Source organism: Spinacia oleracea, chromosome 2 (genome assembly GCF_020520425.1).
Source record: "Spinacia oleracea cultivar Varoflay chromosome 2, BTI_SOV_V1, whole genome shotgun sequence".
NCBI lineage: Eukaryota > Viridiplantae > Streptophyta > Magnoliopsida > Caryophyllales > Amaranthaceae > Spinacia > Spinacia oleracea.
The window spans coordinates 114386075-114405979 of record NC_079488.1 but is presented as its reverse complement, the minus strand read 5'-3'; the positions used below and the strand labels follow the sequence as shown (position 1 = coordinate 114405979).

Here is a 19905-nt window from a genome sequence, read left to right as displayed (position 1 = left end):
CCGGGTTAAACTTCGAGCTGAATTTTTCTATCCAAAACCTGCTTTTTGGGCCTAAATAGCAGATTTTTAGCCCATTTTCGGGTTTGATTAAATTTATAACTACAATTGCAAATTTGAGTTGCCGAAAACCCACCCAAAAAATTTAGAATATTGGGTCGGGTCAGGCCCATAAACGGGTCAATAAATCTACCAAAACCCGCTATTTTCGAGCCGGGCTGACCAACGGACCAGACTCATGATTATTAGGTCTAAGTAGTAGGCATTACTTGGATAATTGTAACTAGGGGTGTTCATAAAAAACCGTAACCGCGAACCGTACCGAGAACCGAAAAAACCGGACAAACGGGCTGTAAACCGAACCGAAAAAAATAACGGAAACGGTTACGGTAACCGAACCGGCAAAACTAACGGTTAAACGGGTCGGTTACGGTTACAATTTTTTTGACAAAACGGTTAATTGAAAAATCGAAAATTATTTTCTTTCAAAATTTATTCAATTTAATTTAGTTGGAGGTGACAAAATCACAAAATTATAGGTAAAGTATTTTAGTAAAAATAATGTTTGTTTGTGCACTGCTAGCCCAATCAGTATACTTAGGCCCTGTTCTTTAGAGCTGAACTGAACTGAACTGAACTGAACTGAACTGAATGCTCCTGAACTGAACTGAACTGAACTGACTGCTCCTGAACTGAACTGAACTGAACTGAACTGAACTGAACTGCCAAATAAGTCCTGAAGCTGAAATTAAGCCAAAAAGAACAAGGCCTTACTTCTTAGGCTCTTAGCCCATTAGTCCATTCTTGAAACAATGAGTAAGTGACTTAGTAATTTTGTTTGAACTTGTGTAATTTTAGACGTTGTTTAGACTTATTTTTTTATTGACTTTATCTTATCTACAAATGTTATTTTTGAAAAAAAAATAGTACGATAAATGCAATCCAAAATAAATATAAAAAATTCAATAGCGGTTTATGGTTAACCGGATAACCGTAAGTTTCTGGACGATTAACCACCCATGAATACCCCTAATTGTAACTATGCCTTTCTGGTAAAATAAAATAACTCCTATTTTTATTAAAGAAAATTTTCTTTCTTTTATTATTTCTTTATTTTATATTTCGTTTACAAAAGATAGCATATAATATTGTATAGCCAAGTGAATATGTCATTAGAGTTCAATCATCAAATGGTTTGATGTAAAGAACCGCGAATTCGCAATTGTCTGTAGCAGTTTAATGACTATGTAAATATTTAAAGAACAACAATCGTTAGTAATGGCTTAATACAAAGAACCACAATAGCTGGTAGCAACATAATATGGAAGCTTAATACGGAGAATGAAGAACCGCTAATACCAGTAGTGGCTTATTATAATCTTCTTTACTAGTAGCCAACTTAATCAAACTTCTACTTTCACTTTTTATATTAACTCTGTTTTACAATACATACAACATTTTTTCTTCACTTATTCCAAGTTTCCAACACACTTCTTCATATAAGTCCATAAATAAATAAATAAAAAATGTTGCATGTATTGTGAAAGGACACTAGTTAAAGTCACAAAATGCACAAAATAAAACAGTACGAGCAGTGAAATCGCATGAAGGTTCGCCGGTGCTCGTCGTACTGCTGGTGGTCTTTGCTTGATCCACTATAAATTGATGTACTTGTTCTTCCGCGGTCTCTCCAAATATCCAACAAAATTCAAATTCAAAGCTTGTTTCTTCCTCTCTTCTCTCATGGAATCCCAATCCGAAGCTCCAATTCAGTTATTTCTGTGCGGAAAGTCGTACGCTGAGAAAGAAATCGCTAAAACTTTGCAATTTCAACTTCAATTTCCCAATTCTTCTCAATTTCTCCTTCGTCTTCAGTCACAACTCCAGAAACCTACCACCACCACGTCGTTTCGTGTCGATTCCTTCTTCAATTCCCTTTCCACCTCTCGTTTTGGACGCTTTCTCATCTGGTCTCCTCGATTGCCGTCTACACACGACATCGTTTCCATGTACGTATCAACGAGTAGCTTGATTGTTTACCAAATTGTGATTAGGTTAATTATGTTAATAATAATAATAATTTGTGTTTAACAGGAATTTCAGCGAGCTTCCTGTAGGAGCAGTTTGTGTTGCTGATCTTCAATTCAAAGGCAGAGGTAACTTCCTTTCAGCTTTTTGTTAAACTCGTAATTGAAATTCACACTAAGAACTTATTCAGATGCGACTGTTTTACTGTGTTCAACTATAGCAAACTATGAATTTGATCAGGCGTGATTTCCAACAACTGCATTCTGCTTTGTTAGACTAGTTATTTTTTTGGTTAGTTTAGATAATTTTGATGCAAATGATAAACTCGTAATTGAAATTCATTCTAAGCACTAATTTAGATGCTAAATTCTGTTTTTACTGTGATCAACTATAGCAAACTATGAATTTGATCAGGCGTGATTTCCAATAACTGCATTCTGCTTTGTTAGACTTGTTATTTTTTGTTTAGTCTGTCTGAAAAGATAATTTTGATGCAAATGTTAAACTCATAATTGAAATTCACTGTAAGCACTCATTTAGATGCGACTTTCTGTTTTACTGTGATCACTGATCAACTATGGCAAACTATGAATTTGATCAGGCGTGATTTCCAATAACTGCATTCTGCATTGTTAGACTTGTTATTTTTTGTTTAATCTGTCTGGAAAAGATAATTTTGATGCAAATGTTAAACTCGTAATTGAAATTCACTGTAAGCACTCATTTAGATGTGACATTCTGTTTTACTGTGATCAACCATAGCAAACTATGAATTTGATTAGGCGTGATTTCCAATAACTGCATTCTGCATTGTTAGACTTGTTATTTTTTGTTTAGTCTGTCTGAAAAAAAGATACTCCGTATTTTTGATGCAAATGTTAAACTTGTGAATCATGCTTATAGGACTATTTGGTGCATAAATGTGTAGGAAGGTCAGCAAATGTCTGGGAATCTCCACCAGGTTGTCTTATGTTTTCGTTTACCCTACAGATGGAGGATGGACGAATCGTGCCTTTAGTGCAATATATTGCCTCTCTTGCACTTACTGAGGCCATCAAGGATCTTTGTTTTGAGAATGTAAGTGTTGTTTGAACACTTCCTCCGTCCCTGAAATTATTCTTACAAGTCAATTGATCGCTCGTATTACATAGCAGGCCTTTTAGGTGACGAGTATTATGGCATTTTTTCTTTTTCAATTGGCATCCTAAAGTGACAAGTTTAATGAAACAAATAAGATCAGAATCCACTATTCACTTTTGTTGAGGAACGGAGAGAGTTCATGCTTTGCTATATTGAAGAAGAAATATATGTTCTGGCTGCTGCTAAGCGCTTACTGTTAATGTCTTAAATACTTCGTAGCTTGTGAGGCAGAATATATGGTTTTCTATTTGGCATGAAGAAGTTGCACAAATGGTATTTTGTTATTTCCAAAGTTGAAAAGAATCATTATATCCATTTGTTGGGGTAACTTAATCCCATCTCTTACTCCCCACTTTAGAACGATCTTTGATTATGATGTGAATCTTTCACTAACCCTATCATTATGTGGATCGGTATAAGTAAGTGCCTTTTTGTACTTTTAATGTAGTTGTATATGAGAGAGATGTGTCTTGTGTTCTTGCTTCTCAAAGTTGGGATGTTATCAGCTACAGATTCCATTTAAGTATCATGTTTGTTTTTCATCTAGCTACATGTGGATGTCATTTATTCTAGCTCTGTGATCTATCTTGCCCATTCTGTGTCAGTGTGACTGTTTGATAACTTATGGATTGCTCTTCTTATATCTGCAATCATTTTGTTATCATGTCATTTGCAGGGCCTACCTCAGTTGGGGGTTAAAATTAAGTGGCCAAATGATCTTTTCTTAAATGGTTTGAAGGTTGGTGGGATACTGTGCACCTCCACATATAAATCAAAGAAATTCAATATAAGTGTGGGTAAATGCCGTCAAATGCAATCTTTCACTTGTGCTCATCTTTAATTTTTCCTTTTAATAGTTTTCCATTTCAATGATATGTTATTCTTATCATTATCGTTTTCACTTTCAGGAATAGGCTTGAATGTAGATAATAAACAACCAACGACTTGTTTGAATGCAAGGTTGCAACAAATAGCCTCTATGAGCTGCCAATTACGCAAAGATGACATCTTGGCCTCCTTCTTTAACAAGTTTGAGAATTTCTTTGACCTTTTCTTAAGCAAAGGTAAATCGTGTTTACTCTTTTTAATCCATTTACGATTAGTTTGTAGCTCTTTTTTGTTCCTGCCCACTAGCTTAATGTTAACCATTTAATGTTATAGTTAATGTTATTCCAGTTTACCTCTTCTTCTTGCCTGGAGAAGCATATCCGAATTGCATTTAGACATAATTGTGTAGTTATAAATTCTTGGGGAAACTTAGTGAGTTAGTGCCACTAAATGTTTCCTTTCCCTTTTTGATTAAATATGCATGCAAACTGTGATCTATGTGACCATATATGAGACAAATGCACTTAGAAAGCCCTTTTCAAGGGCTTGAAGTTGTGCTTGGAAGTTTGGCACAAATACAGATGAAAATTGAAGGGAGATTTTTAGGGAAGCCCAATGATTGTTGGGATGACATAACACACCGTATTTGTCATATTTTTCAGAATATCAAGAAAAAAATGTAAGGGAAGGATTCCCACCTAATGGTATCCATATTTGTCAGTTTTTTAGTTCATATGTGAAAAAAATATGGAATCACCCTTTATAAGCTGTCAATCACATTCGTGAGATGCAACTAGTGATTGATGCCAACTATTGACGATAACCGAGGAAAGCCTACTGTGGTTGTACTATGGTCTCCAACACTCTTTAACGCTAACTGACATGTGTTAAATTCATTTTGAGCTATTCGGCGAGAGCAACCCCACTGACCGACATGCTGAAGAAGAAGGTGCAATGGCATTGGAATGAGAAATGCCTAGAACGTTTAATGATTTGAAGAAATTTGTCACCGAAGAACCTGTCTTGGCCTTGCCCGATTATGCTAAGCTGTTCAAGTTTCACACCGATGCATTCGGCTTTGCCATCGGAGGGGTGCTTATGCAAGAGGGGAATCCCATAGCCTATGAGTCTCGCAAGCTCAATGATACCGAGAGACAGGATCCAGTGCATGACAAGGAGATGACAACCATCGTTCATTGCTTGCGAACTTGGAGGCACTATTTGCTTGGGAGTCGGTTCACCATCATGACTGACAATGTGGCTACGAGTTACTTTCAAAATCAGAAGAAGTTCAGCCCCAAGCAAGCTCGGTGGCAAGATTTCGTAGTGGAGTTCGACTATGTCATGGACAAGCTGGGCAAAGTGAATGTTGTTGCTGATGCTCTCAGCCGAAAGGCTATGCTCGCTAGCGCAAGCAGTGTCGCTAGCAACCTTCTTGATCGGATCAAGGAGGGGTCTTCTCAAGACCCTTTGGCCAAGGGACTCATGGAGAGGGCCAAGGAGGGAAAGACTCGACGGTTCTGGGTAGAGGACGGGGTGCTCTACACCGTCGATCGTCGCATCTATGAGCCTAAGAAGGACAATCTTAGGCGGGACATGATTCGATGTGGGTTGGACATCCGGGGATGTAGCGCACACTTGCACTCTTGGAGGTGGACTATTATTGGCCTCATATGCGGGACGATATTGAGGCCTATGTGAAGACTTGTCTTGTGTGTTTGCAGGACAAGATTGAGCAACGTGCGCCGATTGGTCTTGTAGCCTTTGTCGATTTTGGAAAGGCCATGGGAAAGTTTATCGATGGATTTCATACCAGCCTTGCCCAAGTTTCATACCAGCCTTGCCCAATTCTGATGGGTATGGCTCTATTATGATTGTGGTCGATCGCTTTTCGAAGTACGGGACTTTCATACTTGCCCCACGAGATTGCACGGCCGAGCAAGCAACCAAGCTATTTTTCACGCATGTGGTGAAGTGTTGGGGCTTGCCTCGGGGTATTATCAGTGATCGGGACCTAAGGTTCACGGCAAAAAACAGAGAGGGTGAATGCCTTGTTGGAGCTGTACTTGAGGCACTTTGTGGGTGTCAGAGGGATTGGGCCAAGTTGATGGATGTGGCTCAGTTCTCATTCAACAAAGTCCGAATCGACGCAACAAAGTCCGTTCGAGATCGTCATGGGCCAATAGCCCTTGACTCCAAAAGTCGTTGCGTCATGCAACACGGGTAGGAGCCCCGCTGCATAGAAGCTAGCACGAGGGTGGCACAAGCAACTTGATATTACCAAGGCATTCTTGGACAAGACGTCTAAGAAGATGAAGAAGTGGGCGGACAAGCATTGACGTCCTCTCGAGTTCCAAGTAGGCGACATGGTTAAGTTGCTGCCACAACAGTTCAAAGTCTTCAGCTCGGTGCACAAGGGTCTAGCGCGGAAGTACGAGGGGCCATTTCCCGTTCTACGGAAGGGCGGGAGTGTTTCTTACAAGCTTGAGTTGCCGCCCAAACTCAAGATTCATTCAGTGTTCCATGTGAGCATTCTCAAGCCTTATCAACGAGGGGCAAGTCATATCGGGCACCAACCGCGTTCGTGGCTTCCTTTGATCGATAGATCGAAAGCATCAAGGCAAAGAGGCTCATTCGACGGAGGGGTGTGCCTAGCTATAATGAATATCTCATTCGATGGAAGGGGCTACCGAACAGTGAGGCCTCGTGGGAAAAAGAGGAAGATGTATGGCAATTCCAGAGGGATATCGTGGAGTTCGAGGCACGGCCTTGACGGGGTCGTCAAAGGACTTGGGTAGTTGGGTAGGGGAGAATGTCACGAGCCATCCCTAAAATTCCTCACCAAGGCAACAAGAGGCATCACTTGGGTGTTATCGCTAGGCGACAAGGCAGCAATGGCCACAGGGGCGCCCATGGACGCATGGACGCTGACTGCAGGAGGGGCACCCACCCCTTATAGAGGATTATTTTGGATTGGCCATAAATTGATAGTCAACACCCACTTGACAGTATAATGAACTGTTTGGTGGGCCAAACCAGCATGTATTTGGGCTCAAACTCTGGGGTCCCACATTTTTTGGCCTAATGAAGACAATGGTCGGGCCAGAATTGGGTTTTGAGGCCCACATTGGCTTGATGGTGCAACAAGCTTCTCGAGATGCCTCCGGAAGGTTCTAGAGTGCTCTTGGGCATTCTAGCTTGGATTTCTCTAGAGTGTTCTAGCATGGATGACTCTAAAACACCCTTATACATCTTTGTATAGTATTTTCTAGAAGTCTCCTTGTATTTTCTGGTTCTTTTGGAGGTGGGAACATTCTAGATACTTCGAGAGAACTCCTTTGAAGGAGCATTGTAGAAGCTTCTAGGATTAGAAGTCTTTGGGGTTTCAAGTGCCTATAAATAGGCCTTGGCATTCATTTGTACATACCAATCAAACACTTGTACAATTCTCTCAAGCAAAGAAAGCATTCTTTAAAAGCCAAACACTTGTTCCTTAACATTTTCCACACTAACTTTCGTAGCATCACTTAGCATTAGCCGAGCATCGAAGTGTCTTGACTAGTTAGTCCGACGGGAGTGTGGCGCTAGTAGGCAGCGTGGTAGCCGAAGGATAAAGGTCAGCACGTGAAACTTGGCTGCCTTGTTATTAACAGATACTTAGTCTGAGTCGACTTGTTATTAGCACTTGTTCGGTACAACTTGAAGAGCCTATTCTTAATGTTGTAAGTTGAGCTTGTGAGATCTATTTAGCGTGGATGATCAGTATAAACTATAACTTCCTAGTCTCCAAGAATATGTATGAAGTGTAATTTGTACTATATGATACCATGTCGATAATCACCCCTAGAAGCCCATTTTGAAATTTGCATCACATTTATGAGACTTGCTTTATGGATGATGTGTGTTGATGGAAATTGGAGAGAATCTAAAGCCGTGAAGAAAAAAAAGTGAGATTGGAATAATAGTTAATTGGGAGTTTGAGGGAAGGATCTATATAAGCTAAGATGCCGAAGAGCCTCCTTAGTTAAAAGTTTATAATTTTGTGCTTACCATGTTTTTCCTTTATATATTGCTAGTCACTACATCTGTTATTGGTCATATGTGTGTTGCATGGTGATCGTTCTTCTTCCTAGGATTTACCATTTATCCTATGACAAGGGATCAATAATATTGGAAACCCTACTTCTGTTATGGTACTCTCCAGGGGAGTTTCCAATGACAGAGAAAACAAGCATTCTGTCTGGAGTTTATATTGAGCACTAGTTAGATTAGAATATGGTGTTAATGTATATTCATTGTGTATGATTTGCATTGAAGATTGACTTCCCTCAACTACATGTTGAAAGGGGAGGACCCTACTAGAATGGTGAAAGTCGTCTTTTATAGAATACTGATGATTCTGAATGCTTATATTCTTTCAGGTTTCAAACCTTTGGAGGAACTCTACTACCAAACTTGGTTACACAGGTGAGAATCAGATCCTAACTTGTTTAAACCGTGATAACATAGAAAATTTGCTTTGTACCACCACTACTACTACTACTACTAAAATCCTGGTATTTTATATTTTTGGTTGAGTAAGTAGAGTTTATTTGATCAATCATCACATAAACAGCATACAAAGGCAAGTAGAGTACTTGGGGGAACAAGCCTTCTAGGAAAGACTCCTCCATCCCCAAGCCTCATATACCATTTAGAGCCAGCAGACCTAAAAGAGCAGCATAACAGCGCCACTTACAAAGTTCTATACATTACACAACTGTTCCTGGTCATACTGAGAGATTTTCTTGCTTATACGTTACAGTACTTCTAACTTCAATTCTCACCATCCTATCCTGGTATTGTTGTGTTATATGTCTCTCACACTCTCCTTTGCCCATACCCCTTAGTGATTCAGGCTGCTGCTAGCCTTCAATTGGTGAGTAGCACTACGTAAATAAGACAATATTAGCGGGACAAAGTAGTAATGGATACTTATATGGGATTTTTTCTGCCTGACTTATAAATTTGGGTGCACAGTGCTTCAAGTTTTTTTAATCTTACATTAAAATAATAAAAGGGTTTGAGGTCATTTTTATTTATGGCCTTCGTTAGTCATTCGCATGGAGATGCGGAAAGTTCCATTGGGATAGGGCATAAACCATATTGGAGTATTTCAAAAACAAAAGTGGAAGGTGCATGCAGGATTGAGACTATTGGTCAAGTGTGTATAATTTAATGCTTGAGAGTTAAGACACGGCATTTTGATTAACTTCTTAAGTGTCTTAGCTGTAACTCTGTAAGTATAGTGTCCTCAGAAAAGGTTTTATCAGATCATCTTTATTTCCCCTGAATTTCTCGATGGATGTTTTTAGGGACATAAAACATGTCAACTTCAGGTACATGGATACTTCTATTTGAATCTAAAGTGAAGCATTTGTGGCTTCTAAAAATGGGTTTTGTTTCTGATCATTTCTCTGAAACCTTCATGTTGTAAAAAATATCCGTGACTGATGGTAGGAAACTAGGAATCATCCTGTTTTAGTTCATTCTCGCTCATTATAGTTTAATTTCGTGCAAAGTTTCTTGGCTCTCTTCAGCCATTTTATCTCTGTGGTGTTGACTTGGTGTTCTTTTGTTGTACTCCGGCAGCGGACAAAGAGTTACTATACAGGATAATTGTGAGGGCCAACCAGTGGATAATGTTGTTACTATTCAGGTAATAATTCAAAGCAATAGGAATTCATACCAAAGGATAATTGTCAATCATGTGTCTTGCATTAGTACTTCAACTCTTCAATTTACCTCCTGAATCTGTTACACACCCATATCCAACATCTCAATGCATGGTAGATCCTTGAAAGATAATGGGTAAACATAGAGGTTTGTTATTTTTTGTGTTCTTATACTGTTTATGACTTTTTCTGGCAGGGATTGACATCATCAGGATATTTACTGGCAATTGGAGATGATGGTCAAATGTGCGAGCTTCACCCAGATGGCAATAGGTATGTCTTAATAGATTTATTATCAATTTCAATTTTGATAAAGTGCTACTTTCTTGAGTCTATGCAACCTGTATTACCCGTCTGTGTGATGGCTTTGTTCATAATTTCTGCATAGTAGCCTAGTAATAGGAATGGTGGGCACAGATCCCAACAGGTACCTTATCACACTTAACCTCCTTTGCTTCTATTATCCTTTTTGGGAAAAGAGGTGGATTAATGATTATGCATTAATCATGGGAACACTGAATCTGCTGTATTTCAAGTAGAGTAACAAAGGTGTCAATTTGAATATAGTATCCCTTGTTTGGTGGGGCACGAATATGTCACGATGGTAAAAATGAAACAAAATACGTCTTTGTTGGTTTTTGTAGTACTTTTACCTTGAAGTCTTTTGTTTCTATGAAGGTTCCGAAGGTATGTTTATCTGCATGGTAGAGCATGATTTTCAATGACTCGGGTTTCTAAGGCCGACTAGGTTCCTCAAAGGTTTCCTTTAGCCTTTTTTTTTCAAAGTTAAAGATTCGGCCCGGGTTTGCCAGCCTAGCACTGGTGGTGTGCCCAACCCAGATAGCATCTAGCGCGTCCTATTTTTGAGGTAATAAGCACGACCTTGGGACCCTTCCGATGTCCAGGGAACAATGACAACTAGTGAATTTGTGGGAGGATTCCTGGGGTATCAGACACAAGGTTTAGTAAAACTGTCAGTAGTCATAACTGATACGGTCGAGGACACGGTTATTGCTACTCATGGTATGTTGGACAACTCGTCAAGATCAATGACTCGGTTCGTGAGTTTAGTCTCCTGCATTGGATCCGTCTAAATGGCTGCTCATTTCGAGTCATTCAAGCTGCTATTTACTAAGACAATAAAGTTTGTTTTAATTCCCTATTTAGGAGGTTGTTATTACCATTTATTTTGTTGTTTTATTTCAGCATTTAGAAGGCCTTAATTTGCTGTAGTAAATGGCCATAATTAACTTACTTTAAGGCTATCATTAAGAGCCTCTTGATGGCCATAAACGGCTGTCCCTTTTAGGACTATTTATAGTCATAGCTATTTTGTATTCAAAAACAGATTTCATAAAATAAAAACAAAATTGCTTGTTAGCATACAAATTCCGTTATTATTCGAATGCGTTTTGAATATTAACTCGTTCGTTTCTCAATAGGTCTTGAGATCGTTCACCGTGTCGGATTATAGGTCTAATTCTACAACTCTATTTCGGTTCTATCATTTTTATTTCGTATCATTAGTGGTATCAGAGCCAACTCTCGATTGCCTTCTTTATCGAGACGATCCGAGATCCTCACACACACACACACACACACAAAAAAAAACCCTCTTACCAAAAAACATGGCAGAGTACGATGACGAAACTTTGCTCGCTCAATTACGCGACATGCTTCGTAATCAACCCAGCGGACCCCGTCACAAGCAAGATGAGTTCAAAATTAACGAACTCCCGGAGTTTACAGGGGGTACAAATCCAGAGGAGTATTTGGAGTGGGAACGGAAAATTGAACGTATGTTCGATTTCAAGGATCTCAATGACGAAAAACGGTGCAAATACGCAATCTTGAAATTGGGTAAAGGAGCATCGCTATGGTTCGATGGGTTGAAGACCAAACGAACACGGGCTGGGAAGGACAAAATCGCATCTTGGGAATCACTGAAACGCAAACTTCGTAAACGGTATGTACCATCGACCCATAGAATTACCACCTACCGTAAAATTGCGGAACTTAGACAGGGGAAATTGAGTGTGGGGGAATATATCGACGAATTTGAGAACTTGTCTTTGATGGGTGGATTGGAGGAGATAGAGGAACAAAAAATGGCTAGGTTTTTAAGGGGATTGAATTTTAATATTGCAAGCATTGTTGAGTTATACCCTTATTCGGATTTTGACGGACTCTGTGGGCTCTGTTTGAAACTCGAGAACCAAGGAAAGTCGAAATACGGGGCTGGGTCTAGCACAGAATCCAAAGCTAGGAGTTGGACCAAACCCGAAACACCTTTTAAAACTCCTGTTCCCAATAACAATCACACCCTGACCCCTGGTTCTAGTAACTCCCCTGCCACAAAACCATCTTGCACGACCAAGGAGACTAGTTTGTCGAAAGTACGGTGTTTCAAATGCCAGGGGTTCGGACATTATCAAAGTTCCTGCCCGAACAAACGTGTGGTGACATTGAGGGAGGCGGTAGCCTTTCGGGATGAACTGACCGAGGAAGAAGAAAGGTTGAGTGGTGTGTTCAATTTTGATGGGGCTGAGGAAGAAGAGGAGGAGGAAGAGGGGTACGAAGCTCCTAATTTTGACACATTATTGGTTCTTCGATCTTTACGGGTCCAAGCCGAGTCGATTAATCCGGATCAAAGAGAGCAGTTGTTCCATACTAAATGTCGAGTCAATGACAAATGGTGTAGCGTAATTATCGACGGTGGGAGTTGTACTAATGTGGCTTCGGAAGAGATGGTTTCCAAATTGGGTCTAGCAACTACCGCGCATCCTAATCCTTATGCACTTCATTGGTTGAACGATGGAAATAAAGTGAAGGTTACAAGGCAGGCTCGAGTTGGTTTAGCGTTGGGTTCTTATGTCGATGAGGTGCTTTGCGACGTAATCCCTATGGACGCTTGTCATGTACTTTTGGGGCGTCCTTGGCAGTTCGATAGAGATGTCGTACATCGAGGGAGGAGCAATGAGTACGAGTTGAGGGACAAAGGAAAAAAAATCGTATTAAAACCCATGTCTTCTCAAGCTATTCGGTCTATGAGCACCAAGAAGAAGAAGGCTGCTTTGTTGGTTAAGGAGCGTGAAATCGAGCAGGCCATTGTTCGTGGGGAGCGTGTTTATCTTCTCTTGGCTAAGGAGGAGTCAGGTTCGGGTAAGGAGTTGTCAGAGGACAGTCCCGTTGCAGGGCTGTTGCGTGAATTCGACGATGTTTTTCCTGACGATTTACCGCCAGGTTTGCCTCCTGTTCGGGGGATCGAGCATCAAATCGACCTTATTCCCGGAGCACCATTGCCTAATAGAGCTGCTTATAGATGTAATCCGGAGGAGTCTAAGGAACTTCAAAGGCAGATTGATGAATTGGTTAAGCATGGATATGTCCGGGAGAGTATGAGTCCTTGTGCCGTACCGGTGTTACTTGTACCAAAAAAAGATGGGTCGTGGCGGATGTGTGTCGATTCAAGAGCAGTCAATAATATCACTATTAAATATCGGTTTCCAATCCCTCGGCTTGATGACTTGCTTGATGAGCTGCACGGTTCTAAACTATTTTCTAAGATCGATTTGCGTAGCGGGTATCATCAAATCCGTATGCGTGAAGGTGACGAGTGGAAGACCGCGTTCAAAACGAAGTACGGGTTATATGAGTGGACCGTCATGCCTTTTGGTCTCACTAATGCTCCAAGTACGTTTATGCGCTTAATGAATGAAGTATTGAAAACATTCTTGGGTAAATTTGTAGTCGTCTATCTTGACGATATTCTTGTGTATAGTCGAAATGTAAAAGAGCACCTCGAGCATTTGAGGCTGGTTTTTGAGACACTGAGGGAGCAAAAATTATATGGGAAACGCGAGAAATGCTCTTTCTTGGAGGAAAAAGTATTATTCCTGGGTTACGTGGTGTCGGGAGAAGGAGTAGAAGTGGATCAATCCAAGGTTGAGGCGGTTCGGTCTTGGCCAACACCTAAATCAGCCACTGAGGTAAGGTCATTCTTGGGATTTGCGTCTTTTTATCGTCGGTTTATTCGTGACTTTAGTACCATAGCAAGTCCAATGACAGAATGCCTTAAGAAGGGGGCGTTTATGTGGGGTGAGGCTGCCCAAGCATCATTTGAATTATTGAAGGATAAATTGTGTACCGCACCCGTGTTAGCCCTACCAGATTTCTCGCAACCTTTCGAGGTTGAATGTGATGCTAGCGGGGTCGGTGTTGGGGCTGTGTTGAGGCAAGGGAGTCGGCCTGTGTCCTTTTTCTCGGAGAAATTGGGAGGTGCACGATTGAATTATTGTACCTATGACAAGGAATTTTACGCCATTGTGAGAGCACTCATGTATTGGAGTCATTACTTGCGACCGAATCATTTCATTTTGCATTCCGATCATGAGTCATTAAAATACATCAACGGGCAGCAGAATTTGAGTCCTCGTCATGCCAAATGGGTTGAGTTTTTACAAGCTTTTCATTTCTCTGCCAAATACAAGAATGGTAAATCTAATATTGTAGCGGATGCATTGTCGCGACGGTGTTCGTTAATTTCCGTGCTTAATTTTCGTTTACTTGGTTTTGAAATGTTAAAAACTTATTACGAGAATGATGTGGATTTTGGGGAGTTATTTAGCAAGGGCACGGCTGGCGAATTCCTTGTCCAAGACGGGTTTCTATTTAAGGGAAACCGTCTTTGTGTTCCGAGGCATCCAATTCGTGAATTATTGGTTCGTGAGGCTCATGGGGGTGGATTGGCGGGCCATTTCGGTATAGCAAAAACAATGGAAGTATTAAAAGAACATTTCTTTTGGCCTAAAATGTTCGGGGATGTGACGAGAATTGTGGCAAAATGTGTGACCTGTAAAGTGGCCAAGAGTGCGTTCAAGCCCGGACCATACACTCCATTACCGGTTCCTATCAGACCATGGGAAGACGTTGCTATGGACTTTATCGTTGCTTTACCTCGTACTCAAAGAAGAAAGGATGCTATTATGGTGGTTGTGGACCGGTTATCAAAAATGGCACATTTCGTTCCTTGTCACAAAACTGACGATGCTTGTAATGTGGCGGATTTATACTATAGGGAGGTAGTACGTCTACACGGTATTCCCAAAACCATAGTATCCGACCGTGATTCAAAATTTTTGAGTTATTTTTGGAATACGTTGTGGCGTAAGGTGGGTACGAAGCTTTTGTTTAGCACCTCGCACCATCCACAAACGGACGGGCAAACAGAAGTAACCAACCGAACTTTGGGTACTTTGTTACGTGGGTTAGTCAGTAAGACTCAAAAGGATTGGGATATTAAGCTTGCTCATGCCGAATTTGCTTACAACCGCTCTCCTACCTATGCTACTGGTAGGTCTCCTTTCGAGGTAGTCTATGGATTAAATCCGTATGTGCCCCTTGATCTTATTCCATTACCTAGTGGAGAATTAGTCCATAAAGATGCCGAATCCAAGCTTAAGGCTATGTTAAAACTTCATCAGCAAGTTCGTGATCGAATTGTTGAGATTAATACCGCTTACCAACGAAAATCCAACAAGCATAAGAAGCCTCGTATTTTCGAGGAAGGTGATTTGGTATGGGTCAATCTAAGAAAGGAACGGTTCCCGAGTAAGCGGAAGAACAAACTCATGCCTAGAGCTGAGGGTCCATTTAAAGTCATTTCTCGTGTCAATGACAATGCGTATAGAATCGAGTTACCCGGCGACTACGGTGTTCATGCCACCTTTAACGTGGGTGATTTGTCCCCATACTTGGATGATGACGGTCTCACCGAATTGAGGTCAATTCCTTTCGAAGGGGGAGGGGATGATACGGTCGAGGACACGGTTATTGCTACTCATGGTATGTTGGACAACTCGTCAAGATCAATGACTCGGTTCGTGAGTTTAGTCTCCTGCATTGGATCCGTCTAAATGGCTGCTCATTTCGAGTCATTCAAGCTGCTATTTACTAAGATAATAAAGTTTGTTTTAATTCCCTATTTAGGAGGTTGTTATTACCATTTATTTTGTTGTTTTATTTCAGCATTTAGAAGGCCTTAATTTGCTGTAGTAAATGGCCATAATTAACTTACTTTAAGGCTATCATTAAGAGCCTCTTGATGGCCATAAACGGCTGTCCCTTTTAGGACTATTTATAGTCATAGCTATTTTGTATTCAAAAACAGATTTCATAAAATAAAAACAAAATTGCTTGTTAGCATACAAATTCCGTTATTATTCGAATGCGTTTTGAATATTAACTCGTTCGTTTCTCAATAGGTCTTGAGATCGTTCACCGTTGTCGGATTATAGGTCTAATTCTACAACTCTATTTCGGTTCTATCATTTTTATTTCGTATCAATAACTCATAAGTAGGCTTTGAGGACCCATCACAAGCACCTTAGGAAGTCTAGGTAGAAATTCCCCAACTCCCCAAGCTCTGAAACAACCTATATTGATACGAAGTATTTTGGATCATAAAGTGGGCTCATTCTTACATCATTTTGCAGTCTTCTATCATGAATAGACTATTCTATCACCCAAACTTAAATGTCAACATTTATTGAAAAGCCTGCAAATATAATCCTCTGGCCATAGGGTACAATATGTGATACTAAATCCAACGGAACTGTCTTGAAGTAAAGGCTATAGTTAATGTCTGCAGTTCTCAGCTTTGATCTCGGTGGTAAGTTTTTCCCGCTCCTAAGCAACTTTCAGTGGGTAATTGTTGTTTGCAACCATGAGGAGGTTTGAATGGATTTGGCAAATCATAAGGCTAAGATCATGCCCATGAGACCATTACAAGATCAGGCTTGAGATATGAGCGGAAACCAACGAGAAGCCTTCTGGGGCCACCAGTTCACTGTATGGTCTGTATTGACTGTATACGACACCATAGAGACCGGTATTGGACACTGGTGGGAAGTCTTGGCTAATACTGAAGTGTAATATCTCCACGGCTCCTAAGCAGTTTCTTGCAGTCCCTAAGAGATTATAAAACCTTTATATAACATGTGATGGAGAACTTATCTACATCATGCATTCTGTTTTTTTATTTTTGAAAATTTGACAGTTGCTGTAGGAATGATTATTCTTTGATATAAGAACTACTAATCCAATGAATTTGAAATTTGTTGACATGCTTAATGATTAATTTATGCAAAATATGCAATAGGTGTGACAGAACGTATAAATTTGAACCCATAACCGGGTCCACCACCCACTAGCATGTTTTCACCAGAAGCAGAATGCCTTATTTCTACTAGGGAATCTCTTAATTGCTCCAAAGTGTCACTTTTTCTGGCAACTAACTTCTCAAGTGGTGGAAACAGTCGATTGTGCATATTTGAGCTACATACAGGTTTTTGTTGTGAGAAGATGATGTTTGTGATTCATGAGTGGTGCACTGCCTCCATGAGTTTCTGAATACTTAGGTTCAAATCCTCTTTCAATGACCGTTTAGGAAGAACTCCTTATGGCCCTCTCCATTAAATGAATAATTCATTAGTAGTAATAATAATAACCGGTCTGTGAATTTCTTCTTATTCCGAATCATCATATATTTGGCAAAAGAGAAAAGAGCTTTACGAGTGATGTAAGGCTGTAACATTTTTTTTGGAATCTAATTATTATTCTTAGATTTTGTGAATGATTTAAAGAACATTAGACTAAAAGTTGATGTCATTATTATTAGAGGCCAAGAACACAAGGCTGACGGTTGATGCCAAAATAAATAGAGTATAATGTCAAAGAAAAAATCAATAATGGCCATGAAAAGTTAGTCCATTATATCCTCCTATTGTCTGCATGTTGAAAGAGTTTGGAGGAAGGGTTGGAGAAGTTTGATACCAAATTTAAACTATGATATTCAAATTTAATGGTAGTTGTGATCTGCATAGGAAAGAGACGTGCCAAAACTATATCTGCTGAACTTTCTGGTGGGTTGGTAGAGCGGCTACCTTCATTGTTGACCGTTTCATTTTATTTTCTGTATTTGTTATATCTAAAGTCTAATGGCTTATTCTTTGAAGATCAATTATTCAAAATCTCTCCCACTTTCCAAGAATCATGAGTGTTTACCGGCTTACGGACAATGCAGTCAACAGCTTGTAATATGGTGATTCAATTATATGTTGCAAGTTATGTCAGTTAAATGATTAATAAATTTAAATTATCCTGTTTGACAGCCTTGACTTCTTCAAAGGACTAGTCAGACACAAATTGAGTTGAAGAGTGCGCTGCCATTCCTTTTCATGTGCTATTTATGAGGTTGTTTCCTTTCCTTTCCCCCTTATCTTTCCTGTACGTATATTAATGTAATCCTGGTCAGAGTCTGATTTAATTTAATCTTTGAACCGTGTCAGATAAATCAATTTGAATGATTTCTGTTGTCTATATTCAATTATACAATCTAGATCTGATTATTATTATATTTCAATTGACCAATGTTTTGGTTGATGCTTGTGTATTTGGTTGCATTAGCTGGTTCTTTCATTTTGTTGTGGATTCAAAGTTTTATCCCAAGTTAATGTGTCCAAACCAACTTTGTTTGATCTGACCACCTTTCACTTTACTGTCGAACTGGCTTCCCTGACTTCCCTGTTTTGAATAGGAGTAAAAGCTCACAATTATTTATCCTGAAAGTGCAATTAGAGGTGGTCCATGAATAACCAACCAAGTACTTGGACCATCACACCCATGCTCCACACTTATGTACTCTTATCTAAGGAGTACTACTCTTTCACGTGTCATGTGGAGTACTCCGGTCTCCGTATATCTTACTCCCAGATTCATATTTCATACGCCAAATCATATTTTTAACCAATTGATTTTAATCACACTTTCTTAATCTTAGTTACCGATGGCTAAAATGAAAATGATGTTACAGAGATGTGCGTTCTGGTGCAAGAGCTTGTCCCATAACAATTGGCAATGGACGGTTGGTTTCTGTTATAATACGTGTTACATGCGTATAATGACTATGATTCCTGTGTTGTGTTGGATTATCTTCCATATTTTGAGTTCCTACGTGGGTTGTGGGCGTTGAGGTATGGCCTAGCAGAGTAGCTGTAGTTGCCACTTTTGTTTGTACTCGATACATTATTGCAGACTTGAATTCTTATGAAGTATGTTTGTGGGCTCCTTCCTAACTTAAATTTGTCTATCTTTCTTTCTTGTGCCCACTTTTGTTTTTGCTCGAGTCTCCCCCTAAAAGAGTTGGTCATCCCGTTCACGACCTCTCGGAGTTTCAGTTTTGTACACCTAAATAGGGGGCATTGTCTTCTCTTTGATAGTTCTTTGTAATGAAGAAAGTATTTCACTCTTTAGGAGTGTATAGGTAAAAAAAACATAGGTGAAAAATAGCGACTAAAAGTATAGAATATAACTAGAAAAATACTTTTATGATACTCTTTATTTCCTAGAGGATGAAATTGATAATAATTCCATGGGGGTGTTAGTGTTGTGAACCCCACATTTAGTACGTAGGACAGCTTAGAGGGAGGGCCTTCTTCAGAAGTTTGCATTGGTAAAGCGAGAAATGCAGAACCAATCATTTAAACAGTAGTAAATTGTCCAGGATCCAATTTACTACCAATACAATAGAGTATGGCATCATCTGCTGTTTACCTGGCCCGCTACTATTTTTATTTGTGGCTTCTTCACAATAGACGGTGGAATATCACGTGACTTTGGACACTAACTAGTAGTGTACATGTTTTTGTTCACTACAACGTGTTCTCATTTTAGTTGCAAAATAAGCTAAGTTACTCTGTTGTTAAACCATGCTTCTCGATCAGTAATACATCAATGTTTGGTTTGGTTTGGTTTGGTTTTAACGCCTGCCACAGTGTGGCAAGCGGTGTGGTGTGCATTAGTCCTATGGGGGTTAAGTTGTATCGAAAATGACTTGTACCAAATTGTACTGGGTGAGTGAGTGGGTGGGTACTGGAATTTGATCTTAGGGTGCGTCGTTTTCCTTACTTTGGGAAAAAAGAATTAAGTAAAAGTAAAATAGAAAGGGTAAAAGAAAATGACATAGACACAGAAGTGGAAAGAAGAAAGGGGTGAGTTGAAGAGTTAGATTCGATAGGACATTTAAAGCCATGGGAAGCATTAGAGGAAGAGGATGAACTGTCCTTTTCTGGGTTAACTCACATACTCACATGGGTTTAGCAAAGTGTCAATAATGGTGGACCTGTTCATTACTACTCAA

The 19905-nt window shown here is 39.8% G+C and overlaps 1 protein-coding gene across 3 annotated transcripts; it reads left to right on the top strand.

The window, feature by feature from the left end:
* Positions 1 to 1558: 1558 nt before the first annotated feature.
* On the top strand, positions 1559 to 19842 carry LOC110795054 (biotin--protein ligase 2). 3 transcript variants are annotated; one of them, XM_056837938.1, is made up of 10 exons: positions 1560 to 2006; positions 2092 to 2153; positions 2954 to 3102; positions 3842 to 3962; positions 4074 to 4229; positions 8415 to 8460; positions 9625 to 9691; positions 9904 to 9980; positions 17879 to 17960; positions 18580 to 19842. In XM_056837938.1, the coding sequence occupies exons 1-9, from the start codon at positions 1663 to 1665 to the stop codon at positions 17919 to 17921; spliced, it is 1065 nt and encodes a 354-aa protein (XP_056693916.1). In that variant the 5' UTR covers positions 1560 to 1662; the 3' UTR covers positions 17922 to 17960; positions 18580 to 19842. The 3 variants fall into 3 exon arrangements, with proteins under 3 accessions (XP_021855725.1, XP_056693916.1, XP_056693915.1); XM_022000033.2 differs by lacking the exons at positions 17879 to 17960; positions 18580 to 19842 and adding an exon at positions 10386 to 11018 and having other exon boundaries at positions 1559 to 2006; XM_056837937.1 differs by lacking the exon at positions 18580 to 19842 and having other exon boundaries at positions 1561 to 2006; positions 17879 to 18159.
* The last annotated feature ends 63 nt before the right edge of the window (positions 19843 to 19905 follow it).

Coding starts and splice junctions, on each gene's coding strand:
- LOC110795054 (XM_056837938.1), top strand. CDS start 1,663: ATGTACTTGTTCTTCCGCGGTCTCTCCAAATATCCAACAAAATTCAAA. Junction 3,963..4,073: donor GAAATTCAATATAAGTGTGG/GTAAATGCCGTC, acceptor TTTCACTTTCAG/GAATAGGCTTGAATGTAGAT. Junction 4,230..8,414: donor TGACCTTTTCTTAAGCAAAG/GTAAATCGTGTT, acceptor ATATTCTTTCAG/GTTTCAAACCTTTGGAGGAA.